General features: G+C 43.3%; 1 protein-coding gene across 16 annotated transcripts in view; it reads right to left on the reverse strand.

Moving 5' to 3' along the window:
• Nucleotides 1–24,544, reverse strand: part of LOC147102129 (uncharacterized) — a 330,921-nt gene extending 306,377 nt beyond the window's left edge. For 13 of the 16 annotated variants that reach the window (XM_085964373.1, XM_085964362.1, XM_085964361.1 and 10 more), the window contains exons 1-6: nucleotides 24,421–24,544; nucleotides 20,217–20,282; nucleotides 15,963–16,004; nucleotides 14,557–14,625; nucleotides 13,071–13,100; nucleotides 4,899–4,961 (exon numbers count right to left, since the gene is read on the reverse strand). In XM_085964373.1, coding sequence (XP_085820499.1) covers nucleotides 4,899–4,961; nucleotides 13,071–13,100; nucleotides 14,557–14,625; nucleotides 15,963–16,004; nucleotides 20,217–20,282; nucleotides 24,421–24,529 — 379 coding nt within the window. In that variant the 5' untranslated portion in view covers nucleotides 24,530–24,544. The remainder of the gene's footprint in view (nucleotides 1–4,898; nucleotides 4,962–13,070; nucleotides 13,101–14,556; nucleotides 14,626–15,962; nucleotides 16,005–20,216; nucleotides 20,283–24,420) is intronic. The other 3 variants (XM_085964374.1, XM_085964369.1, XM_085964366.1) reach the window with 1 other exon arrangement.
• Between the last annotated feature and the right edge of the window lie 3,188 nt (nucleotides 24,545–27,732).

Genomic DNA, 27,732 nt, shown 5'->3' on the forward strand with positions numbered 1-27,732 from the left:
TTAGAGGGAGTGCAATGTAGGTTTACTAGACTGGGATGAGGGGTTGAGTCCTATGAGGAGAGATTGAGTAGGCTAGGCCTATATTCTCTAGAGTTTAGAAGAATGAGAGGTGATCTCATTGAAACATAAAATTCTTAAGGGGCTTGACAGGGTAGATGCATGGAGGATGTTTCCCCTGGCTGGGGCGTCTAGAACTAGGGGTCACAGTCTCAGAATGAGGGATCAGCCATTTATGACTGAGATGAGGAGAAATTTCTTCACTCAAAGGGTTGTGAATCTTTGTAATTCTCTACTCCAGAGAGCTGTAGATGCTCAGTCGTTGAGTATATTCAAGACAGAGGTCGATAGATTTTTGGATACTAAGGAAATCAAGGGATATGGGGATAGTGTGGGAAGGTGGAGTTGAGGTAGAAGATCAGCCATGATCTTATTGAATGGCGGAGCAGGCTCGAAGGGCCAAATGTCCTACTCCTGCTCCTATTTCTCATGTCCTTATAGGTCCCTCCACCAAGTTGAAGTCTGATAAGGAAAATCTGAGTTTTAGAACTACAGATCCTAGAAACATTACCAGAAGGCTCTGTATGTGAACATACACTCATATATCCAAGTTTCAGTCCCCATTACAATTGAGCTGGAGAAAGATAAGCAACTGATGCTTAAGCTCTGTACTTTCAACTGGTGGGACTAAAGTTTGATTTTTAGTGTGTATCTCTGGAAGGTGGTGGCAATGTATTTGCACATTTTATGATGATTTGTATTGCTCAACATGCCGCTAAGGAGAAGTTTTTGGTGCTTGCTGTCTAGTTAACAATTGCTCAGCCTACACTTTTCAGTTGTCTAATGGCTAGCTAGTGACTATCCTCCTGAGGGGTAAAATGATCCATTTGGGGTTATGTTGGCTCCAAGATGGCACTCCTGGTAACTGGGGGGGAGGGGGGGAATGTGATCCAAGTTACTCCTCTGTGGCAAACTTGGCAATCAATCAAATACAGTCTACGGCTGTTAAGAACACCTCCAGAGCAGCCTTATCCAAATTGTTTAATGCAAATTACTAGATAATTCAATTTTTTCCAAGTAAAACTGACTAAATTAACAGGAGTAGACTGTACAAGAGCTTTTTTTTTTTAAAGTCTACACTGAATTGTTGCTTAGCTTTTGAACTTTTGGAAAAAAAACAAGAGCTAGATCGGCTTGCAGTAATACAGGGTGCTGTTGATCACTGACAAGTCAGGTGACTGATTTGTGTGATTTCCTCACATTCTGTTTCAAATTTGTAAGAAAATACTTCTAGTTTTTCAAACTTTTTTAAAATGCCTGTAAGGTGGCAATTAAATAGGTAATATGCTAGAATGGACTAAAAACAAACTATGTAAGCATGTAGTCAACTCATGTCGTGCACTATGTTGTTCACAGCCAAATAGTATCACAGGAAATACAGACATAACACAATCAGAAAGAATACAAGTTTTTTGGAACTAGACTTATTGGTTAATATGAAAAAGGGTGTTTGGAATTCCTGGGACGTTTCAGTAATGTGAATATTACTAACACTTTGTAGTGAAATCTGTAAAAGAAATCTGTCAGTTATGTGTTCAGTTGTCAGAAAACACCCCACCCTGTCCTTCAGTTCCAGACACACTTTGGGTAGATTTCCTCTGTGTGCTAGTGTAACAAAACTGTAATCCTGTTCTTTATAAACGGATTTCCAATTCTGTTAGACATAGCACAGAGGAAATCCTCCCCACAGTTAATAATGGGCCAGAAATTCGCGGCCAAAGGCGTGAGTGCGCTCGGGGTACTCACGCATCTGGCCGTTGGAAATGCCGGCGTTCAGCATGAACAGCGCATGCGGGGAACGCCGGCATTTCCAGACCTCGAGCGTGTGCGACTGCACAGGCAGCGCTTGCGCAGTGAACTTCGTAGATTTCATTCATGAAATCCGTGAGGGTAAGTCCTCAGAATTTACACTTGAAAAAAGCAAGTGTAAAGTGGTTCATTGGCTGCGGAGGAAGAAACATTTTATCGTGGAGCTTCTGAAATGCAATATTTTTGTTTGGGAAAGGGAGGGAAGTTATTTTAAGAAATTTTAAGTAAGTTTTAAAGTTAAAATTTTTTTTTTTTTTTTTTTTTTTTTAAAAGGGTTTTCAGAACGGTAGGTAGAAGGAGCAATTGTGGCTGTGTGAATGGAATGTGAGAATGAGTTATGTATGTATGTCCACATATATTCCTTTACGTATATGTATGTATGTTTTATATTCCTTTGCTAATGTGTATGAATGTATGTTTTTAATTATGATTTTCCAATAAGTTACTTTCTCTGAAAGTCATAATTAAATAATACATTCATACACATAAGTAAAGGAATATATACATAACACGCAAAGGAATATATACAGACATACATACTTTCAGAAGCTCCACGATAATAAATATCTTCCTCCGCAGCCTCTGGAGCAACTGTACCCATGCTTTTTTCATGTGTAAGTTGTAATGACTTGACCTCACTGAAAGCATTAATGAAAGCGGCGAATTATACTGTGCACGCGCTGCCTGTGCAGTCGCACGCGTTCTGCCTCTGAACCCCTTCGTTCAGAGGACAGGAAATGCCGGTTTTCCCCACATGCACTGTGCATGCTGAAAACCGGCATTTCATCCGGCCAGATGCGTAAGTACCCCGACCGTACTCGCGCATTTGGAAGGGAATTACTGGGCCAACATTTTACATGTCAATAAAATGAAAAATTTAACAATTGCACGACTTGCCCCCTCGCATCTGCGACTGAGGGTCCAAGGAGGTGCATTGCGCAAGAGGTCATCATCGTACGTATCCTCACACTGTTCCCTTTGGGGAACTGTATGAAGTGGTGGAAGGATTTATGGCCGTGATTAACGCTCATTCCGTGACCGTAACCATCTTTGAACCAGCCATTAGGGTGGTTAGTCCTATGGCGGGAGGGTTTTACGGGCTCCCACAACCCATCTGAGGGGGGGGGGGGGCCACCAACACCCACGGACGCAAGTATCCCGCTGGATGTCCACCCAGAATTTAAAGTTGGAACTCCGACTCCACTTGCCGGGACTGTCTGGAGTGGGGTTCAAAACCCTACTCCTTCTGGCCCAGCGGCGGGGATGCTTACTGCTACGCAAAAGGCCCACTCCGCACAAAAGGTGACACCCATACGTTTCCTGCGCCTTTTCCCTCCCCGTGACTGGAGCCCTATGCTGCCATTTCACGTTGCTAATCGGATTGGGCCTTTGTCATAGCGGTAGGATCCCCGCCGCTGGGCCAGATCAGGGTAGGGTTTCGAACCCCGCTCCAGACAGTCCCGGCAAGTGGAGTCGGAGCTCCGGCTCTAAATTCTGGGTTGACATCCAGTGGGATATTTGCGTCCGTGGGTGTGGGTGGCCCCCCCCTCCTTGTATAGCTTGTGGGAGCCCGTAAAACCCTCCCGCCATAGGACTAACCGCCCTAATGCCTGGTTCAAAGATGGTTACGGTCACGGAATGAGCGTTAATCATGGCCATAAATCCTTCCACCACTTCATACAGTTCCCCAAAGGGAACAGTGTGAAGACACGTATGACGACGACATTACTAAATAAATAAATGGAATTAAAAAAATTCTTTTAGGGCTTTTAAAAGTCTTTAAATTGCTTTAATTCTGTTTAAAACTACTTCAGATTACTCAAAATAATGTAAACATTTTAAAAAGTTTATAAAAAAGTTACCAAAATCTTCAAAAAACTTCCAAAAACCTATTTAAACTGCTGCTTTGCATGTAAAAATGGTTAGCAGCTTGACAGAAACATTGGGGGCGTGTCCAGTGAAACTGAGACCTCAAGGGGCGTGTCTCACTTGCACTGCACGCTCCTGGCTTCGCGCTGGCTGCACTCCTGGGCGGTGTGACGTCATACACTGCCCGGGATTCTTCTTCTGGAAACACCAATTCCAGGCGTCCCTGGAGCTGATCGGCAGTAGCGCGGGGTAAGTGTAAATACGGGGCTTGCACGCGCTGCAAGCCCCGTTCTGGAATTTCTGGGCCAATATGGAGCAAAAATATGCTTCTGCATTTGGAGATATTACTAAAATACAAGGCTGTACAGTTATGAGAAACAAAACAACAGACTCAGAAGGATTTTGATCTTAGATTGGGCCAACAATTGGCAGATGCAGATCAATATAGTTAAAATAACTAATTTTGTCGTAAGGAACCAAAAGAAGGAGCATGTTAAATGCACCAGTGGTATATTATGCTGAACAGGAAAGGGATCCCGAAGTTGGTGGTTAAATCTATTGTCAGAATATTGCTTAGCTGCACTAAAGAAAGGCAATAAGGTAATAGACTGGATTAGCAGAGTGCAAACCAGGGAGATTGTAGTGTTGTTGCACAAGGCATTAGCCAAAACCCATTTGGAGCATTGTGAGAGATTCTTCCACCTAACCGTATACACGGTATTATTGCCCTTGAGATGATAGAAAGGCAAGAATAAAGAGCATTTTTGAGAATTGGAAATTGAAATCATGATAAAAATTATGTTCTTGATTTCTTTGAAAAAGAGCGAATTTCAAGATGGCCTAATTGAAGTTTTCAATATAATGAAGGTGACTGACTAAGTTGTTGTGAGCTAATTGATCAGTGGCAAAGGGTTTACATGCCAAGGAATAAATTAAAATTTAGCAGATTAAGAGTAAAAAGGGGCATCAAATGTAACTTGTTCACCCAAAGAATAATGAGTTATGGAATTAATTAAGAGGGAAGACCACTGAGGATAATGTGCCACTGTTGGAATCTACCCTCCCACACTCCAACTTTGCTGGATCAATACCCTCCCACATTCTCCTGCTTGACACAGTCCTTTGTATTATTAAATATAAAGAAAAAAATGCACTGTACATACCTGGTAGTTTAGGAGAGAGAACTGGATAACCAACAGGTACTCCTACTCCAAAGCCACCATAACCTATCAGGAACAAGGAGCAAACTCAGATACTGAGATCAATTTGAATATATGGGATTAAACGTGAGCAAGAATGGGGTGGGATGGTATCTGTCTTTCAATGTAAAAGAACAAATATTTTTTTTTTAAAGAAGGCTGGGTCTCTTTTCTCTAGAAAAGTAAAGGGGGTGACCTAATAATGGTCTTTAAATTTATGAAGGGGTTTGATAGGGCAGACATAGAGAAGATGTTTCCATGTGGAGAGTCCAAAACTAGGGAACATGAATATAAGATAGTCACTAATAAACCAATAAGGAACTCAGGAGAAACATCTCTACCCAGAGAGTGGTTAGAATGTGGAACCTGCTACCACATGGAGTAGTTGAGGTGAATAGCATAGATGCATTTAAGGGAAAGCTAAATAAGTACACGAGGAGAGAAATAATTAGAAGGATATGTTGGTAGGGTTCGATTAAGTAGGGTGGGAGGAAGCTCGTGTGGAACATAGACCAGTTGGGCCGAATGGCCTATTTCTGTGATGTAAATTCTATGTACAGTAAATTGTGAGGTCTATTTCTAGCCACTGAGAAACATACTACCAGAGGAAAGTTAAGCCATACAAACAGATATTTGCAGAAGTCAATTAAAAATACTTACTAAGCAAGGAAATTAAAGAATTGACCTGTACAAATGAGGTGACTGACATTGGAAAAGGGTGAAAAATGGTGTCATAGATGACTGCAGCATTGTGTTAGAACTGATTTTATTAATACCACAAATCAGAAAACTGTAGGCTACATTCTTTGTAATATCAACAAAACAGCTGATAGACATGGCCATTAACATCATTATTTTAAAAAAAGTTAACAAAGTGCTTGAAGTTTCTAGATCTTTACAGGACTGTATATAAAGAACTGGTAACCTTAAAAAGGTTGGAAGAGCAACATAAGAATAAAATCAATTGCAAAAAGCATCTGAAATATATCTTTCAAAGTTGAGAAGCTGATGTCTCATCTCCTGGGTAAACAAGAAAGCATCACATCAACACTGTCTGTGACTGAGCCTAGAAATGGACAATAATTATTTCTGTCTTAAAAAGCAACAAATAGCAAACATTATCATACAACCTTCTGTATTATCATTTTGCAAAATCTAGTAAATCTCACGTATAGCATTAGTTATCCTTAATTGTTTGCTGTGCCTCAAATAAATTAATTGGTGGTACTCTTTCTTCTGCATCGGCCTAATAATGAAAACATCTGAAGTTCATGCATAGTCCGGAGTCCAATAGTAAGAACAATGGGGGAAAAATTGAGTCGCGCCCCCTTTGGGGCGCTCCCCCGCTGCCGATTTTCCCAGGTAGTGCCCTGAGAGGGAGGAGGGGCACTACTGGAGGTGCCCCATGTCCCTCTTGGGGCGCTGTGAGGCAACTAAAGGGGAGGGGCCTGGCGCAGTGCGTCCCTGCGCCCAGCTGGGCCACCAGGGATCGGGAGTGCTGGCAAACAAGCCCGGCACTCAAGAGGCGTGCCGGGCTCTGGGAGAGCAGCCGGCACCCCATGGCGGGGCTTCACGGGGGCCGGGGACAGCAACGGGGGCAGGTGCTGGCAGGCGGCCAGCAACAAAAATGGCCGCCTGCCACCTCCCCTTTAACTAGCGCCACCCCGACCGCAGGTAGATCTCCCTGACCCTGTCTGACATAGCATCCAGTGGTAAGTCAGGGGGCGCTACCGAAGATCGCAGCCGGGGCGCTGCGCACGGCGATGACGTCATCATTGGAGGCGCAGCGCTGCAGAGCGCTAATGGTTACCGCCGCCACTAACCTCCTGCTGAATTTCGTGGGAGGCATTGGCGGCACCGTGCCCGGGCGCTAGTTGTTTTGCACCCTCTTAGGGCACTAATGGGAGGCACAAAGCAACCGAATTTCGCCCCCCCCCATCTCTTTTGTCTCCTTAAAGCTGCTCCAAGACATAAAATTACATAATCTCTCAAAGACATAAGAGCCAATGTCCACAATATTAAAGGAGTGGCAGGACCTCAAAACTGTTGCAGATTCTTCAACTGGGTGAACTCTGGATTGCACCATTCAAGTCAAAGAGTGTGGGCTGAATTTTAATGGGGAAGGCGGGTTGGGGACAGGGGGGCTCTGATGCGAATGGGAATCCCAAGAGAATGGGTTTCCCGCAGGCCCTGTCGACTTTAACGGGAGGACCTGATTTGCATGGGAAGCTTGTTTCCCACCCACAGCCAGCCAGATTGAGGGGCTGGCTGGCTGCGGGCGGGTAGGCCTGTGGCACTAGGCTACACAGAGGAGGGAGGGAGGGATCGCATGGGGGACGGGGTTGGCCAGAGCAGCAAGGGGGTGGTTCTGACCAGGAGTGCGGGCCGGGAGGATCAGAGGTGGACCTGCCGAAGATCGCTGGCCGGGAGGAGCACGACGGAAGGGGGTGGTCTGCTGAAGATCGCGGGCTGAGAAGAGCACGGTTGTCGGGGGGGGGGGGGGGGTGCGGAGATGTGTATTCTGCCGAAGATTGTGAGCCGGGAGGAGCACGTGGGAGGTCTGCTGAAGATCACCGGCAGGGAAGAGCAGGGCGGAGGGAATCTGCTGAAGATCGGAGGCTGGAGGAGCGCAGGGGAAGGGTGGGGGGTGGGGACGAGGGTTCTGCTGCAGATCAGGGGCCGGGAGGAGCAAAGGGGGACGGGGTCTGACCAGAATTGCAGGCCAGGAGGAGCAAGGGGGAGGGAGTCTGACCAGGATCGCGGGCCGAGAGGATCAAGAGGCAGTCTGGCCCCATGTGCATTCTCCGATTGTGCGGGTGTGTTAGGCAGGGACCATGGATCCAGGAGGTAGGTGTAAAGACACTTATCTCCTGGGTACACCAGTCCTCGCCTTGTTGTAGCTGTTGGGTTTTACGAAGTGTGTAAAACCCGACCACCTACAATTAAACACAAAATGGAGGTTAAAGAAGAGGCTTCCAGCCTCATTAGAATACTTAAATAAACGGCCCCCCTCATGGCAGTGTTAGCTGCCCGCCTAGGTCCCGCCTCCGTTAAAACCAGAAGTGGGCGGGTTGCAGGCAGGTTCAGGTCGGGATTCACATTTTTAACACTTTAACTACGCCCACGCTCCCAACCCACCTGTTTGTTTTCTTAGAGTTAAAATTCCCCCTATACCACTGAATGCCAATGGATAAATTAATCATGCTGAAAGGAGCTGGCTTTTCAACAGCCCCTGCCATACACCAGAACACACTGAAGAGACCTGCCTCGTGAACCAATGCAAAATATCCATGCCACTCTGCCGTATCCTTACCTGCATGTTGACATGACCATTTGGTAAAACATCAAAGACCTTGGCATAGCATGGCTGGCAGGACAAGTTTGTTTTATGTTCATAAAATCATTTACCAGACCCTGAAGGCTTGGTGGATGTGCTTGCTTCCTCACTCATCAGGTGAGACAATATAGCCACTTTCCTTTTTGCTGCAGTCAGTAATTATTTTCAGTGCAATAGCCCTTGCCCTTATTTCGCAACCCTTTATGCATTAGTCTATGTAAATAACTATACCACAAATGTGTGTCATTGGCTGTGAAGCACTTTGAGACATCCTGAGGACATGAAAGTATGTTCCCAATGGCGGGGGAGTCCAGAACCAGGGGTCACAGTCTAAGGATAAGGGGTAAGCCATTTAGGACAGAGATGAGGAGGAATTTCTTCACCCAGAGAGTGGTGAACCTGTGGAATTCTCTACCACAGAAGGCAGGTGAGGCCAATTCATTGAATATATTCAAGAAGGAGTTAGATATATTTCTTAAGGCTAAAGGGATCAAGGGATATGGGGAGAAGGCAGGGACAGGGTACTGAGTTTGAATGATCAGCCATGATCTCATTAAATGGCGGAGCAGGCTCGAGGGGCCGAATGGCCTACTCCTGCTCCTATCTTCTATGTTTCTATGTGCCAATAAATTCATTTCTTTCTTTGTCACCTTCAGCCTTGCCACTCTTGAGATCATTAAATAATTTACTGCAATACTCTGATCCCTGTTGTTTAAGATTGAGTTACTTTCTCAAGTTAGGTGTTCTCATGGACTCTTGCTGCAAGTGAAAAAAAATTTGAGCCAGTAATTTCCTCTTTTCCTTTTAATGAGTTCTTTCACTAAAATATGATGCTCTTGTTTCCTAAAAACATGGCAGGTGGGCAGGAAAGTGGTAAATGGAATTCAATCCAGAGAAGTGTGAGGTAATGCATTTGGGAAGGGCAAACAAGGCAAGGGAATACACAATAAATGGTAGGATACTGAGAAGTGTAGAGGAACAGAGAGACCTTGGAGTGTATGTCTACAGATCCCTGAAGGTAGATAAGGTGGCTAAGAGGGTATATGGGATATCTTCCTTTATTGGCCGAGGCATAGAATATAAGAGCAGGGAGGTTATGCTTGAACTGTATAAAACACTAGTTAGGCCACAGGTAGAGTACTGCGTTAAGTTCCAGTCACCACATTACAGGAAGGATGTGATTGCAGTAGAGAGGGTACAGAGGAAATTTACGAGGATGTTGCCAGGACTGGAGAATTTTAGCTATGAGGATTGGCTGGTGTTGTTTTCTTTGGAACAGAGGAGGTGGAGGGGAGATTTAATTGAGGTGAATAAAATTATGAGGGGAGTGGATAGTAAGGACCTATTTCCCTTAGCAGAGAGGTCAATAACCAGGGGACATAGATTTAAAGCAATTGGTCGAAGGATTAGATGGGAGTTGAGGAGAATCTTTTTCACCCAGAGGGTGGTGGGGTCTGGAACTCACTGTCCGAAAGGGTGATAGAGGCAGAAACCCTCACCGCATTTAAAAAATACTTGGATATGCACTTGAAGCATCATAACCTACAAGGCTACGGACCAAGAGCTGGAAAGTGGGATTAATCTGATAGCACTTTTACAGCCGGCACAGACATGGGCTGAATGGCCTCATTCTGTGCTGTACATTTCTATAATTCTATGATTCTTAACAATGGGGCTTTGATTCTGTTACAGTCAGCAAAAAATTAATCATAAACATTAAAGACCTGCTGGGTTGTTGGTTGTAAAGCTTGTTTAATTTGCATTAATACATCCAAGGTTCTAATGGAACACTTAAAAAGTAATATGTGAGAGAGCAGAAAATTATATTGTTCTAATTTGGATAGTAACTGCATAATTACTGTATCATGTACTTGCAGCAAAAATAGCCTAATGGACCAACAAATCATATATCACCATATACTTTTGTACAGGTGATGGAAGAAAAGTCAGATTTCTCAGCATTTTACTCACAATTTAAGAGATAGCAACCAGTTGAATTATGAAATCAAAAACACAAAACATCCAAAATATTAGAATAAAGCTCTGTCATTTGTCATTTTGGTGAACTGTTGTTTTTCAGACTGGAGGGAAGTATACAGTGGTGTCCCCCAGGGGTTGGTATTAAGATACTGCTCTTTTTGAAATATATTAATGATCTGGACTTGGTATACAGGGCATAATTTCAGAATTTGCAGATGACAAAAATTCTGAAATGTAGTAAACAATGAGGAGGATAGTAACAGACTTCAGGAGGACAGACAGACTGGTGAAATGGGCAGACACATGGCAGATGAAATTTAATGCAGAGAAGTGTGAAGTGATTCATTTTGGTAGGAATAATGAGGAGAGGCAATATAAACTAAATTTTAAAGGGGGTGCAGGAACAGAGAGACGAAGGCCGGAATTTTGCCAGCGCTCAGGGGGTGGGGTTGGAGGCGGGACCGCTGGCAAAATCGCAAAGATTGACAGCGGGCAGGAAACCCGTGGTCAACCCGCCTCAATATTGTCAAACACTGAGAAATCAGCTGTCAAAATAAAATTGTGCGTGGTCCCTTTAAGAAAACCGGCAGATGACACGTCATCAAATGATGTCATCTGATCGGCTTCCTCTTAATTGGCCTGCTGAGCCCGCAGGGTGGGCTTAACAAGGTCAATCAGGGGAACATCCCTCTGGTTGGTCAGGTGAGGATGGAGGTGGGACATTGACATGACAAGCAGCTGTCCCACCTCCATTCACAAAATCCAGCCCATAAAGTACAAAAGGAAGGAAGTTATGCAAAAACTTTAGGACCCAGCTAGAGTATTGTGGCCAATTGTAGGTACCACACTTTTGGATGGATGTCAAGGCCTTGGAGAGGGTGCAAAGGAGATTTATTAGAATGGTACCAATGGTGCGAGACTTCAGTTATGTTGAGAGACTAGATTAGCTGGGATTGTTCTCCTTAGAGCAGAGGTTAGGGGGAGATTTGATAGAGGTGTTCAAAATCAGATTTTGATAAGAGTAAATAAGGATGAACTGTTTCCAGTGGCAGAAGGGTTGGTAACCATAGATTTAAGGGTAATTGGCAAAAGAACCAGAGATGACAAGAGGAAAAAAAATTATGCTGTGAGTTGTAATGACCTGGATGGTGAAAGCAGATTCAATAGCAACTTCCAAAAGGGAATTAGCTAAATACTTGAAGGGGAAAATTTTGCAGGGCTTTAGGGAAAGAGGTGAGTGGGGCTAATTGGATAATTCAAAGAGCCGGCACAGGCACAATGGGCCGAATGGCCTCCTCCTGTGTTATATCATTCTATGATTTAAATAAAAACAATTTTGTGCATGATATTATCTACAGGCATAATGTTCATAGAGAACAATGACAGAAGAGTGTGAATGGTGGCGAGAGTACAGAACTGAAATTGATGGTTCTAAATTGGGCAGTGCTCATTCTTTCTGATAATAAAGGTTATATTTATTGGTAATTATCAGTTAACAATAGTTTGAATTTATTTAGTGCCTTTAACATAGAAAAACATCCTAATGCACTTCAGAGGTGTAATTAAAACAATGGGTGCCGAACCAAAGGAGGAGATAGTCAGAGGGGTGACCAAAAACTTGATCAAAGAGGTGGGTTTTAAGGAGGGTCTTAAAAGGTGGCGAGGCAGAGATAAGCACATGAATCTGTCTGATTTATTCCATGCTGAGAGTAACTGAATCAAATTAGCTTACCACACCCAGCTAAGGTAACATACCACGTTTCAAGAAACAGGAGCTGCATATTTTAGTGAAAAAAATTCATTTCAATGAATGTGGTTCATATGTGTATATTATGCAAATATGAGTATTCATAAACTGCAATAATTAGAAAGAAAGAACATGCAATTATATACTGCCTTTCATGTCCTCAGAATGTCCCAAAGCAGGTCACAGCAAATGTATTACTAGGAAGTTTAATCACTGTTTTTCTGTAGGCAAATGCAGCAACTAATTTACACACAGTAAGGTCCCAGGAAAAAAATGAGATACATGACCAGTTGATCTATTTGTGATTTGTGATGTTACTTGAGAGCGGAATGTGGCCAGGACACTGGGAGAACTCTCTACTCTTCTTTAAAATACACCTGAACTGGCATGTAGGACCCCATCTTAACGTCGCATCCAAAAGCTGGCACCTCCCATTATGTAGCACTCCTTCAGTACTGGATTGGACTGAAGTGTCACCCTACATTATGATGTTCAAGTCCCAGAGTACAACTTGAACCACTACCTCTGACAAAGAGCCAACAGTGTTACCAACTGAGCCATTAGCTTAAACCAAATTAATGAATTAGCATTTGGTCCAATGATCCAGGATTGCAGCCACTAACTCCAGGGTATAGGACTGATCCAGGATTCCATTTACTAACTCCAGGAAATAACATTGATCCAAAAATCTAGTCACTAACTCCAGGGAGCTGGACCAACTTGGCATTATAGTCACTAACTAGGGTCGAGCAATAATCCAGGATTCCAGCAATTAACTCCAGGGAATAATCTGGTCCAGTATTCCATTCACCAGCAGATAGCACTCATTAAATGATCTCTGATGTTGGCTAATTACTCCAGGCTAGAAATGAGTGAATGAATTAACATGAACAAGGCCCTATTATTTACTGTGTATAGTAATTTTGCCTATATAATTCTAGGTTCATAAGCAGTTGTATATATTCCAGCTTCCTTACGTATAAGGTGTGTTTATAGTCATTTATTTTAGTTATACCATAATTGGCAAGTGTTAATGTTAGATTAGGAATAGATTAGTATAGTCTGTCTTTACCTGCTGGGTATCCATACTGACCACCAACACCTGGAATAACAACCAGTGAAAAATTACAAAATGCAATGAGGAATCAATGTAAAATATCACACCCTAAATGTCTAGTGAAAAAAAGACATCCAACAAACTTGTTGAAAGCAATTTGTGCTTACTGTTCACTACATAATCTTCTGTCAGGTTTGACAATGCAGCTAATTACCAATTATTTCAGCTAATAAACATCATTGACCCTTAGCATCTACACTGCAGTATAGAATGTTGGACATTCTGGAAAGTTGTGTGTAAGACACCTTGAAGAGTTAAGGGTTAATAATCAAACTTCTTTGTATCTTAGAGCAACAGGCTTTCCAAGATAAACAGGATGGTTTTGAAGTGCCGTGAGAAGGAAGCATAGATTGTCTTCTGCTTTTAGAGTCTATTGTGTGCTATATACGAAAAGTGCTTTTGTGCAAGGGAATAAGTTACAGTAATGATATTAGCCATGAGTGATTAAGGTGTAACTTTAGTGGCTAGGATAATGAACATAAGTAGAGGGATCCATTCTATGGTATAGAAAGGTAACGGTTAATAAAGCTTGTTCTTCAAAGAGGTGAAGAACAGTTAAGTCAGGAAGTATTGTTGGAGTAAACCACTACAAGAGTTTACATGAATAGACTGTCCTCAAAGGGTTTGGGAACAGATGCATCAGGAGGTCTTACCTGTGACATGCACCTTTGATGTAAGCAAAATATAATGTATAAAGGAGCATAGTTATCAATAGGTTTTCAGAGAGCTCGAAAGATACAGAAACCAAAAAGCTGCTCTCTCTGCATGCAATTATACCGATCACTGTGTTGTATATCAAAGTCTGTTCCGTATACTCCACCATCAAGTGTCTCGTACTCAAAACGTGTTGTTGTGAACCAGAGAAGGAAGGAGATTGAATGCTAACATAGAACTACTGTGGCGTTTTCCCAATCTTCTGCTCGAAAACCTGCAGAAATTATGTAAATTTACCTATTTATACTGTTTCTTTGGGGTTTCTGCCCATCTTCCACCAAAGATTGGGAGAAGCCCTCTGAAAATTCCAGGTGTTTATATTTAGCATTTGTATGAAGCGTTTCAGCTCCCATAAACTTGAAGAGTGTACCCAAAGTGCTAAAGCTGAAAACTAGTAAGATTCGATGTGGAGTGAAACTCCCTTCTCCACGAAGTCTCAGTCTACTTTACTCCAGTATCAGATTGGGCCACGTCTCAATCTGCATTCATGTTGCATTTACAGTATAAATAAAGAACTGATACAAAAACATACAATTCACGCTAATATTGCAGGTATAGTGTAGATTCATCCTTGGGGAATATAGCCTAGTTCAAATGGTGCCCGTTTGTGTCTCTGTGTTGATTGCCATATCTCTTAATGGTATACATCAATCTGATCATAATACTCCAAAATATTACACCAATAGCTAGAATATCAATATAAATAAATACATCAAAATGATATTACTTGGTTTAGCTTTCAAACCAGTTCCAGTTGGTACACCAGGAAGCACACCAAGCCCATGATTCCTTGCACCTGGAAATATAACACAGACAAATATAACTTTTTTCACATTTAATAATTTCAAATACAAAAACACATTGCAATTTGGTTTACAAAGGACCTAAAACTATATTAGGCCCGATTTTAGCTCAGTCTGCCAAGCGTGAGTGGGGGCGGTAGTGGCCCTAAAATCGGAGTACTACAGTTACAGTCCTGCTCCCACTCCGGTGCCACCCACTGCCATTTTGCCCAGGACCTTTACAAAGGCAGCCCATGCGGGAGCCTCATTAAATTATGCAAATCAGAGTCCTAAAACATACATACAATTGCAGTTTCAAGGTACAAATGAGCACCAGGCATGTTCCGCTCATTTGTACCAGATGGTAAGCAACCTAATCAGTGGTTCTTAAAGGAACCAAGGGGAAGGGAGCAAAGAGAAGAATGACAGCTTGAATTTAGGAGCGGGGAGGAGAAGGATAAGGGTAAAGAAAACAAGCATGCACTGGGAGTGGAATACAATGCAATTGTGAACTGAAAAGGGTGGGAAATGGAGAAGAGTGCCAGCATGAATTGAGGAAGCATGTGGGAGAAGAATGTTTCCGTGCCAGTTTGACAACTATATAAACAATTTAACAAATCAGACTTGGCAAGAGAGCTTATAAATATATACCACAATAACCCACAATTTATGCCAATAAATGTGAGAGGCTGTCTGCATTTTTGCCAGAATCACTGTATACAAGTGATGGAATGTTGAGTACAACTATATCTTAGGTTGTACAAATTGTCTCCCACTTCAATTTCAGATTAACTATATGTCATAGAAGTATATTCAGGGTTGTTTTGTTTTGTCAGCTTCGTACAGCTATTATTTAGCTTTTGTTAGTATTCTACATTGCTATGTACGTGAAATTGATGTGTGATGAGCCATAGTATGGCTGCAGTTCAGAGAGTGAGCAAACTGTTGTTTACGATGGAAAAACTGTGTTATTTCAAATGTTGCCAATTGGAATAAACATTCAGACTTTCATTACATAGCCTATTCTCTGAAGTAAGGAAGCAGCGGTTACATAAATATTAGTAACAGTGAGGTCTGAATGAGATCCTTGTACAGGAAGCAGTGAACAATCCTGTAAACATTTAAAATACCAAACTCCTAAGAAAATGAATTTTGTTCCTACAAAAGAAGCATTTGAACCTAAGAACCTTCAGTATTACTTTAGTATTCCCAATGAAAATAAAAGGTAAAAGGAAGATCTCTGAGACCACCCAACCTACAGGCTTACCAGTACCCTATAAACCACAGGAATGGTACTGGTGGTTTCAATTACTGAACACACACATACCAAGGCAATATCTTCTGCACATACCTGGATATACACCTGGCACACTAGCGCCTGGAACTCCAGCACCTGGAATGTCGTAAAATACATATGGTTAAAAAAATCATGTTCTTTATGCATTTTTAAATAAAACAAAATCTCAGAAAGTGATGTAATCTCTGATGCAAATGTTAAATTTTCACCTTGTTCTCTGATATACAACAGTAATAACTTGCACTTGCATTTATATAGCATCTTTAACATAGGGAACTGACCCAAGGTGCTTCACAGAGCTGTGAGGAAAAAATAAATGCCAACCTAAGAAGGAGAAATTAGGAGCTCCACGATACCCTACCCACTCACCGGTGCTCTTCTATAAGCTCCATGTTCGTGCACCTCACTATAACCTTCCAAAATACTGCACACCCTTGCCCCATTAATCTAACTAAATTATGAAGCAAATTCAAGTAACTAAACTTACTTTAGCTCAAGAAAACGATGGGGAGATGTAATCATGTCTTTAAACTAATGCAATAAACTATTTAACTTTGACAACAAGACCAGAAGACAGAAGAAACAATTCACAAGCCTTCGGCAAGTTTAAAGATTAGACAACGTTCCCCCCTACAGGACTGTGGATATGTGGAATACACTACAGAAAATGCTGGAAATAGGTCAGGCAGCATCTGTAGAGAGAGAAATAGAGTTAACATTTCAGGTCGATGACCCTTCGTCAGAACGTCCACCCAATCGCATCGGAAAATGTGTAGCCCACCTGCTTTCTCCACATAATATCTGGCGGGCCTCCTGAGGGCCATTTAAAGGGAGAGTGGCTTAGCTGGTAGCACCCTCGCCTCTGAGTCAGAAGGTTGTGGGTTCAAGTCCCACTCCAGGGATGAGAGCACAATAATCTAGTCTGACACTCCAGTGCAGTGCTGAGGGAGCGCTGCACTGCCAGAGGTGCTGTCTTTCAGATGAGACATTAAACCGAGGCTGTCTCCGGTGGACGTAAAAGATCCTATGGCACTATTTCGAAGAAGAGCAGGGGGTGGGTTATCCCTGGTGTCCTGGCCAATATTTATCCCTCAAAAAAATCATCTGGTCATTATCACATTGCTGTTGGTGGGAGCTTGCTGTGCACAATTTGGCTGCCACGTTTCCTACATAACAACAGTAACTACACTTCCAAATGTACTTTGTAGGCTGCAAAGCACTTTGGGACCTCCGGTGATCATGAAAGGCGCTATATAAATGCAAGTCTTTGGGGCGATTTTGTGAATGGGGCGCGTTGGAGGCGGGGCTGCTGCTTGTCGGGTCGATGTCCCACCTCCATCGATTTGTGGCCAACCCACACTATTTTCCCCTGATTGACCTTGTTAAGCTCGCCCAGCGGGCTTAGCAGGCCAATCAAGGGAAAGCCGGTTGCAGAACACGTCAACGTATGATGTTTCATTTTGACAGATGAATTGTCATCGTTTGGCAGCTCTGTGAAGCTGTCAAACAGTGACATTCTCTGCAGTTTGATGAGGTCTTGCATACAAGACCTCATCAACCTTCTTTCTTTTACAGAAATGAGATGGTTGTTGCATATGAGAATGCAACGGCCATCTCTCATCTGCAACATGGAGGTCCGAGAGTCTCTGCGTACAAACCGACTGAAGCCTGCAGGAAGAAAAAGGTAAGTATACTTTTAAAACACTTCGCACTTACCTCAGATACTCACCTCTACACTTTTGCACCCATCACTTACCTTCACACCACACTTTTGCAATCCCCCAACCCCCGCAGACCCAGTACTCGCCTCGCTGACCTGGCGGGTTTTGGAGCCTTCAGGAAGCCTGCACTTGAGGGTAAAAGGGGGATAATCCTATTTTCTGCCTGTTAACTACCTGTTAACAGGCAGTTAATATGCTTTAATCCCTTCCTGCCTCCAAGGAGACGGGACCCGGTGCGGGACGGCTACCTGCCTCCTGGGAAGATGGCATGGAGGTGGGTTGGGCACCCGCCCCCAAAATCTGCCATTTTCTTGGCAGTCCCGCCTCCATACCCGCCTCCCCAGGGCTGGCAAAATCGTCCCCCTTTCTTAAAATGAGATGGCATTTGCTACTTTTAGATTTTGTTCCAATACTGTGGACACAATTCTAGTAGGACTAATGAATCGGATGATTTTCTGATGCCTCTTTGGAGGTCCTCGTGAAGGAGGTCAGGGTAAGGAGAGAGGTACTCTTCCCCAGCAGCTTCAGGAGCATTCCCAGTACTTACTTTTCAACAGCCACTCACTAACTCTCCCCCTCTCTTTCTGCAGGTCATAGCAGCACATAATGCGAGGGAGAAGGCCAAGACTAGGGAGGAGTACCTAATATCATAGCCCTCACCCAAATTAAGCCCTGGAGATTGGCCATGAGCATCAAGGCAGTTGATGCTGGCGTCTTATCTCTGCAGGATGTCTGCATATTACTTGTAACTCTTCATTTACCTCAACAAATATTCAGCAAGCTTCACAAATACAAGCTGCATTCTGAAGACTGTCACCTGCCAATGTTCAGCCTCTTAGTGCCATCCTAACACTTGTTCCTTTTCACTTTCACATGTGGCTATCCTCAGTAGTTTTATAAGAACAGATGAAGAATGGTAGGATATATTCAAGAACAACACTCAAGAAGCTCGACACCATCCAGGACAAAGCAGCCCGCTTGCTTGGCACCCCATCAACCACCTTAAACATTCATTCCCTCCACCACCGATGTACCGTGGCTACAGTGTGTACCATCTACAAGATGCACTGCAGCAACGCGCCAAGGCTTTTTCAGCAGCACCTCCCAAACCCGCGACCTCTTCCACCTAGAATGACAAGGGCAGCAGGCGCATGGGAACACCACCAACTCCAAGTTCCCCTCCAAGTCACATACCATCCTGACATAGAAATATATCGGCGTTCCTTCATTGTTGCTGGATCAAAAATCTGGAACTCCCTCCCTAACAGCACTGTGGGAGTACCTTCACCACAGGGACTGCAACGGTTCAAGAAGACAGCTTACCACCACCTTCTCAAGGGCAATTAGGGATGGGTAATAAATGCTGGCCTTGCCAGTGACGCCCACATCCCATTAACGAATAAAAAAAAAATTAGACTAGGTAGCACGTGCTAGGTGTAGTGCCAGCACAAAATTGGTACTGGAGGATATTTCAATGCCTTCAGGGTAATCAGTATCTAGATTAGACTTTAGCATCAGTAGAACATATAGGCCCATAATTTGTGGCCCCTACGGGTGCGTATGAGCCCGTAAGGGCGGCGCAAGTTCTGGGTTTTTGCGCGCAAAGCGCATGCGCGAAAACCCAGAAATTGCGATCCGTCAAGAATTTTCTTGACAAATCGTATCCATCCCCGGGGAAAGGGCATCCGCGGGTAGAGAGTTGGGCTATTCGCCCAACGAAAGCCTGTGAAATTCTTATGCCTGGTAAAAGCAGGCGTAAGGCTTGCTTTTACCAATGCAAGAGTTTAAAAAAAAATTAAAATAATTTTTTTTCAATCATTTAAACATTAAAAAACCTGTACAATAAGGTAAGTTTTGTTTTAGCCCCTTTAAAACATTTAATTTAATTTTTCAAAAAATTAAATGTTTTAAATATTTAATTAAATGCAATTTTAATTAATTTTAAATATGTAATTTTTTTATTTGATGTGTAGATATATTTTTGGAATATTCCCATTTATGCTTATGAGGTTTCCGTACATACTTCTTTGATTGGTTGCGCCGGTCCATGTGATCCGGGGGCGCTTACGAACCTCATGCGCCAGAGATACCTGGGCCTCTACCCGCAGGTACCTGGAGAGGCCCAGGACCGCTAATCTCCGTACCTCCCGGACTACCAGGTACGCAGGCATTTTATTTGCGGATTGGAGGCATTTCCCCGCAGGAAGCCTCTGACCGCAAATTCATGGCCATTAGGATTTCATCTTCACAGCGCAAATTCAACATAATTTTTTTTGGTGCTTACTTCTATATCTTGAGATATTAGTGTAACAGCATGACTTGAAATATCTAATCAACAACAATTACTCCAAGTCAGCACAACTAACATGAACAGAATACTAATGTGTTCACTCAGTGTAAACCTGTATCAACTTGGTGCAATTACCATAAACTTCTAAAAGCTTGGGATGTAAAGCAGAACAGACTGCCTGAGAAAGAGGGAAGAAAAGAGAACATAGAGTTCAAAGAGAGAACAAAAATCACAAACTCAGAGCCTAATAGAGAGAGAAGAAAAATAAGCCTCACAAAAAAAGCAGAAGACTCTTACCTAGAATTCCAGCTCCGAGTCCAGCCTGGTAGGGGTATGCTGCTCCTGGAATATAGCCAGGTAATCCTGGAATAAAACAAAATATAAAGTTTAATCTGGTTTAGTACAAAGTACGTTACATAAGCAAAACTAGAATTGGCAGGCGTGTTAATATGATGGAGGAGCTACATGAATTACAAACCCTGAGAAGAATTGCATCCATTGAACACAGCTGCTCTCGTCACACTCATGTTGGAGAAGTTGCATGCAGCACTGACCAGAGATTTCCTTCCCACCACTTGTGGAGGAGGAGCTACGTATGTCACAAAATGAAATATTAGGATAAAGAGGTAGGTTTTAATGAGCGCTTAAGCAGCTGATGGCACGGCCGCCAATGGTGTAGTGATTAAAATAGGGAATGCGCAAGAGGCCAGAATTGGAGGAGCTCAGAGATCTCGAAGGCTTGTAGGGCTGGAGGAGGTTACAGAGATGGGGTGAGGCCATGGAGAGATTTAAAAATAAGGATGAAAATTTTTAAATTGAGGCATTGCCGGACCAGGAGGCAATGTAGGTCAGCGAGCAGAGGAGTGAAGGGTGAACGGGACTTGGTGCGAGTTAGGATGAGCTCAAGTTTATGTAGAGTGGAAGATGGGAGGCCGGCCAGGAGAGCATTCGAATCGTCAAGTCTAGAAGTTACAAAGGCATGGATGAGAGTTTCAGCAGCAGATGAGCTGAGGTGGGGCGGAGTTGTACAATGTTGTGGAGGTCGAAGCAGGTAGTCTTGGAGATGGAGCGGATTTGTGGTCGGAAGCTCATCACAGTGTGCGATCGGTCTGGTTCAGCCTCAGACAGTTGCCAGGGAGAATACTTCAATAATATCAGCCCCAAGTCTTTTTTTCTCCAGTGTAAACATTCGCAGTTTCTGCAGCTTCCCCTCATAACCTTCAAATGCCTGGATGTCATTCTCATGATACCACAGCCAGAACTGTACATAGTACTTTAGATAGGGCCAGACCAGCATTCTGTACATTCAGTGTCACTTCCTAAGATTTAGATTGTTTTCCTCTGGCTATACAAGATTCTATTTACTGTCTTTTCTGCTGCCACAGACTATGCTGATGGCTTCAGTGATCTATCCATCAGTACCCCCAAATCCCTTTGTATTGCATCCTGTAGAATAATACCATTTAGCTTATATTGCTAGTGTTTATTTTCCTTTCACAATATCATGACATTTGTCTACGTTAAATTTTATTTGCCACTTCTCAGCCCAGCTTCCCAAACTATCCAAGGCCTTCTGTACTCGATCAGCCTGTTCTTAGTTGTTTGTAGCTCCTCTCAGTTTGGTTTCTTGTGCAAACTTGTAAAGTTTTGTTTTTGTTCCCACTTCCAAGTTACTTATATGCATTGTAAACAGCCTTTTTACAACCTATTTCTTATGAGTCCAATAAGCGAGAAGACTTTTGAATAGAACAGTCAGGTTAGTGTCTTGGTAGACCTTCCAGATGTGCTGCTGTATGTGGATGACGCAAATATCAGTTTATTCATGGAGTTTAGAATTCCTGCTAGAACTCTAAAGACTGTGGAGGAATTTCCTATTACTTAATCAGTCTAATGCTTCTGAATTCACAACTATTAATCATCCACGATTAAAGACAAAATGGTAGGAATCATTGCACATCATAGTGATGAAAGAGTACTATATCTGGTTTGTGAATAAGTGTTTTTGACCATGTACAAATCAGTTAGCACCTAAAACAAAACCCATGTATACTGACCAATTTCCGAGTCAATTGACCTGTCCTGGTCCTGTAGACAATTCTTCTCTAGGTCTTCATTTTGTATTATAATAAAGAAAGGGAGTCGCCATTTTAACTTCAGCTACTTCAAAACTGTATGAAATAAAATTAAAAAATCTTCCTATTTTGTAATATCATCATATGGCTACTTGTTGGTGCCACTTATGCGATGCTTGCAGGAACTTGTTCATCATTCTGCTAGGGTGATCTCACCTGAACAATGTCAAAAGACTTTGTGGTAAAAGCACTCCATGGAACACATGGAAGTGTCCCCTTGCAACTATTACCACCTGCACTTCATTTTTGTTGTGGTCCTGTAAACTGGTAAGCTGTGGTGGTCAGCATTGTTTGCTGTATGGCGAAACTGTCTCAGTCAGATCTGCCTTCAGACAATACTAACTGAAATTTTTGCAATGTCACTGCAGCCTGATGTCTTTGTACAATAGCTGTTTAACTAGTGCAAACTTCCCTCCTACCAAGGAACTTACTTTACTCAGTTACTGCACCAATTATCTTAGCTCCACCGCATCCTCCTCTTGAGCAAGCAAGGTACAGAAGGCGATGGTCCTTTTAAGAGCATTCAAGAGGTTGTTGAAGAGGAAGTTGAGAATTAGGAAATTGTCGGAGATGAAGGAGGGGGTCCAGACCAGTCTTTTTTAATGGGAGAGGGGTAGGAATGTCAAGTGGTTTTGAAGGGCAGCGAGACAATGCCAGAGGAAAGGGAGCAGTTGATGATATCAGAACTTTGGCCCAAAGAGATAAAGTTCAGAGATTCAGAACTGGTCAGCCTTGGCTCAATGGTAGCACTCTCACCTCTGAGTCAGAAGGCTGTGGGTTTAAGTTCCACCGGAGACCGGAGCACATAATCCTGGCTGACACTTCAGCGCAGTACTGAGGGAGCGGTGCACGGTTAGAGGTGCCGTCCTTTGGATTAGACATTAAATTGGCATAAAAGATCCCTTAACACTATTCAAAGAAGAGCAGGAAGTTCTCCCTGGTGTCCTGGCCCTCAACCAACACCACAAACAGATTATCTGGTGAATTATCTCATTGTTGTTTGTGAGACCTTACCGTGCCCAAATTGGCTGTCACGTTTTCTACATTACAACAATGACTACACTTCAAAAAGATACTTAATTGGCTGTAAAGCACTTGGAACATCCTGAGGTCATGAAAGGTGCTATCTAAATGCAAGTTCTTTCTTCTTTCACAGTCTCATACCCTATCTCATAAGAACATAAGTAGTAAGAGCAGGAGTAGGCTATACGGCCCCTTGAGCCTGCTCCGCTATTCAATAAGATCATGGCTGATCATCGACCTCAACTCCACTTTCCCGCCCAATCTCCATATCCCTTGATTCCCCTAGAGTCCAAAAATCTATCTATCTCAGCCTTGAATATACTCTATGGAGGTGATTTTGCCAATGGGGGCGCGTTGGAGGTGGGACTGCTGCTTGGTGGGTCGATGTCCCGCCTCCATCGATTTGTGGCCAACCCACGCTATTTTCCCTTGATTGACCTTGTTAAGCCTGCCCAGCGGGCTTAGCAGGCCAATTAAGGGAAAGCCAATTGCAGAGAGCGTCAACGTATGACGTTTCATCTGTCAAAAATTTTTGACAGATGAATTGTCATCGTTTGACAGCTCTGTGAAGCTGTCAAACACTGACATTCTCTGTAGTTTGATGAGGTCTTGAAATCAAGACCTCATCAAACTTCTTTCTTTTGAGAATGCAACGGCCATCTCTCATCTGCAACATGGAGGTCAGAGACTCTCCGCATACACACTAACTGAAACCTGCAGGAAGAAACAAAGGTAAGTACACTTTTACTAACACTTTGCACTTACCTCAGATACTCACCTCTCCACTCTTGCACCCATCACTTACCTTCACAGCACACTTTTGCAACCTCCCAACCCCTGCAGACCCAGTACTTGCCTCGCTGACCTGGCGGGTTTTGGAGCCTTTGGGAAGCCCGCACTTGAGGGCAAAAAGGGGATAATCCTATTTTAGGCTTTAATCCCTTCCCGCCTCCAAGTAGATGGGACCCGGCGCGGAACAATGGCATGGAAGCGGGTTGGGCACCTGCCCCAAATTCTGCCATTTTCCTGGCAGTCCCGCCTCCATACCCACCTCCCCAAGGCTGGCAATATCGCCCCCAAAGACTCAACATTCACAGCCCTCTGGAGCAGAGAATTCTAAAGATTCACAACCTTCTGAGTGAAGAAATTCCTCCTCGTCTCAGTCTTAAATGGCCTACCCCTTATTCTGAGACTATGCCCCCTAGTTCTAGACACCCCAGCCAGGAGAAACAACCTCTCAGCATGTACCCTGTCAATCCCCTTCTCACGTCATATTTCTTATTTTATCATAATTAACATCAGCTTACCACTGAGTCACTATGAAATGTACCCTGTGCATATTTTACCTCTTCCTGGAAGCTTGGCCGCTTTAGATGCAGCAGATGCTTGATGCTGTAGTATTCCAACTCCAGGAGCCTGTCCCCCTGTAACGAAAAGGCAGAATATGTTAGTCATTATTAAGGAGTCAAAAGCTCTATTTTCAGGCTTGCAACTGTGAAGGCAATTTTGGGGGCAACTTGGCAATAATTACATTTTAGTTACCATCTGCTGATAATGTGCAGTATTCCATCTCGTTGCTTCATAAGGTTAGGCTCCACATTTCCAGTGATGACACCCAACTTTGCCTCTCTGCCTCCTCCATTGATTAAAAGCCTGCTTCTGCACTTTCCTGCTGTCCAATATTAAGATCAAGTTGATCAAACATTTCCGCTAGTTTAATGTGGCAAAACTGAAATGATCTTCTTCAGCTATAGCCAGTATTTTGATTCCTTTGGTCTTGACTACATCAACCTCCCTACCTGACACCTTAAACTGTCAGCAGACGCACATCCTCAGCATACGGCTGAGTCCGAGGTGACCTTCCTTCCCCCCATTTGTTCCATTTCCAAGACCACTTTCTCCTACCTCCGAAATGTTGGCTGTCTCTACCTTTACCTCTCATCCACCATTACCAAAACTCTAGTCCATTCTTTTCTAACCTCAAAGATTGGATTTCTCTAATTCACCCCTAAACAATACTCCACGTCAAAACTTCACAAATTAAAACTCATTCAAATTGCCACAGCTCTCATCCTCATGTGAATAAAGTTCTGCACTTCTTTCATCCGTTTATCTCCATGCTCCACTGGCTTCCTGTGCCCGAGTGAATTTCCTTCTACATTCTCGTCCTGGCTTGCAAATGACCCTTATGGCCTGGCTGAGCTTACCTATCACGATCTCCTCCAGTTTTACAGCTTACATGCATCCACCACTCCACTGAAACAATGTTCTGCCTTTTTACCAACTCCACCATATACTCTTGTACTCTGGAATTGCCTTTCTCGATCCCGCCACCTTGTCACCTCCTTCCCTATGTAAGATTATCATGAATTTGTTTCTTTAGTGATATAATCATCAGTAATGGATTTATAATTGTATGTTAAGTCTTAAAAAAAAAGACTGTAATCATCAACTGTATGCAATGATAACCTGACATGTAACCCTTTTGCTTATAATATGAGTAAGTTGTAAACAGACAGCCTAGAGTGAGAAAGAGGATTCCTATAGCCAAATAGGAAGGTTGTGGGTGAAAGTTGGATATTAGCCAACAGTAAGGATAAGGCATAGAGTGCAGCTAGCCTGGGAAGCAAGGTCAGATGTAACTGCCACTGTGTTGGAATGCTATGATGTCTACAGTGAATGAAAAACATAGGCTCCCACATAAACAGCAAAGACGCCATATCTCTACACTATGGAGACATGTTCCTTTTGTATTGCCATAACTAACCCAGATATGAGTCTTGATGGTCAAAAACAGATGATGTAAGGGTGTCATAAGACTAGAACCTGCGTAAGCCAAGGTGCTGCAGATGTGGCATTTTTATGATTGGATTTTGGGTGGTTTAGTAAGACTCCATAGGCTGGATTTTGCCAGCCCTGAGGAGGCGGGTTTAGAGGCGGGACAGCTGGGAAAATGGGAAAAATTGGGAGCGGGTCCCAACCCTGCTCCCAACCCGCCTCCAAACCATCTTCCCGGGAGGTGGGTCCCCGACTCGTGCAGGGATCCGTCTCCTAGCGGTGGGGAAAGGATTAGAGCCAATTAACTGCCTGTTAACAGGTAGTTAACAGGCAGTTAAGAGGCTTTTCCCATTTTCAGCCTGCTGATGCAGCCTTCCCGAAGGTGGGAAACCCCACCAGGGTCAGCGAGGCGAGCTGTGGGTCCGCTGCAGTGTAAGTGTGCAAATGACAGCTGCAGAGGTAGTGTGATGGGTGCAATGGTGCACAGGTAAGTATGACAGGTGAGAGAATGTAGTGAGAAATATTTTTATTCTGTTTATATGTATTTGCAGGTGACAAGATTTGATGTTTCTGTGAAGCCTCATCTGATCGGCAGAATTGACAGATGGCTTCTGCAATCTCACATGCACCTGCCATCTGTTTTCTCCTAAGGAGAGAGTCATTGGTGAGCCTGGGTGCAAGGGCTCACCTTTGGACAGTGATTGTTAGTGTTTGACAACACCTCAATGCTGTCAAACAATGACAATTCATCTGTCAAAAAATTATGGGGCCTGTCGCTTTAACAAAACCAGCAGATGAAGCGTCATGCACGGACGTCATCTGACACCGGCTTTCCCTTAATTGGCTGGCAAGCCCGCAGGGCGGGCCTAACAAGGCCAATCAGGGGAAAATAGCGTCAGGCCATCAGATGTCGCTGGGGGCGAGACTAGAACCTGGAAACCAGCAGTCCCGCCCCCAACGCGCCTCCTCGGGTAAGATCACGGCCCATAGGTTTTGAATGAGTAAGGGTATAAGAAGGGGGTCTCGACAAACACAAAACGTAGAAGATTTCGGGAAGAATCAAGAAGACATCCGGAAGATGAAGAGAGACGAGAGACATAGGGTGCAGCTTACTCACAGTTGCGCTTCTACCCAGAGGATAACGGGATAATATAAGTCTCAATTATTCTCTAAACTGCTGCTTGAATACTGTAATGTATTGGCCCAGTAATTCCTCTCTGAACGCGTGAGTACGGTCGGGGTACTCACGCGTCTGGCCGGAGGAAATGCCCGTGTTCAGCATGCACAGCGCATGCGGGGAAAACCGGCATTTCCAGTCCTCTGAACGAAGGGGTTCAGAGGCACAGCGCGTGCGACTGCACAGGCAGCGCTTGCGCAGTGAACTTCGTCGATTTCATTCATGGATTCAGTGAGGGTAAGTCCTTACAAGTTACACTTGAAAAAAGCATGTGTAAAGTTGCTCCAAGGCTGCGGAGGAAGATATATTTTATCGTGGAGCTTCTGAAAGGCAATATTTTTGTTTGGGAAAGGGAGGAAAGTTATTTTAAGAAATGCTGAGGTAAGTTTTAAAGTTTAAATTTTTTTTTTTTTTTTTTTTAAAAACGAGTTTTCAGTACGGTAGGTAGAAGGAGCAATTGTGGCTGTGTGAATTGAATGTGAGAATGAGTGTTCTAAAATGAGTAATGTAACATTTCCAACACTTTTAAGAAAGAAACTTTTCATCAGTAATAAGTAATTATGTATGTATGTCCACATATATTCCTTTACGTATATGTATGTATGTTTTATATTCCTTTACTTATGTGTATGAATGTATGTTTTTAATTATGATTTTCCAATAAGTTACTTTCTCTGAAAGTCATAATTAAATACATACATTC

This window comes from Somniosus microcephalus, chromosome 22 (assembly GCF_052327205.1).
Source record: "Somniosus microcephalus isolate GS21.2 chromosome 22, FLI_Smic_1.0, whole genome shotgun sequence".
Lineage (NCBI taxonomy): Eukaryota > Metazoa > Chordata > Chondrichthyes > Squaliformes > Somniosidae > Somniosus > Somniosus microcephalus.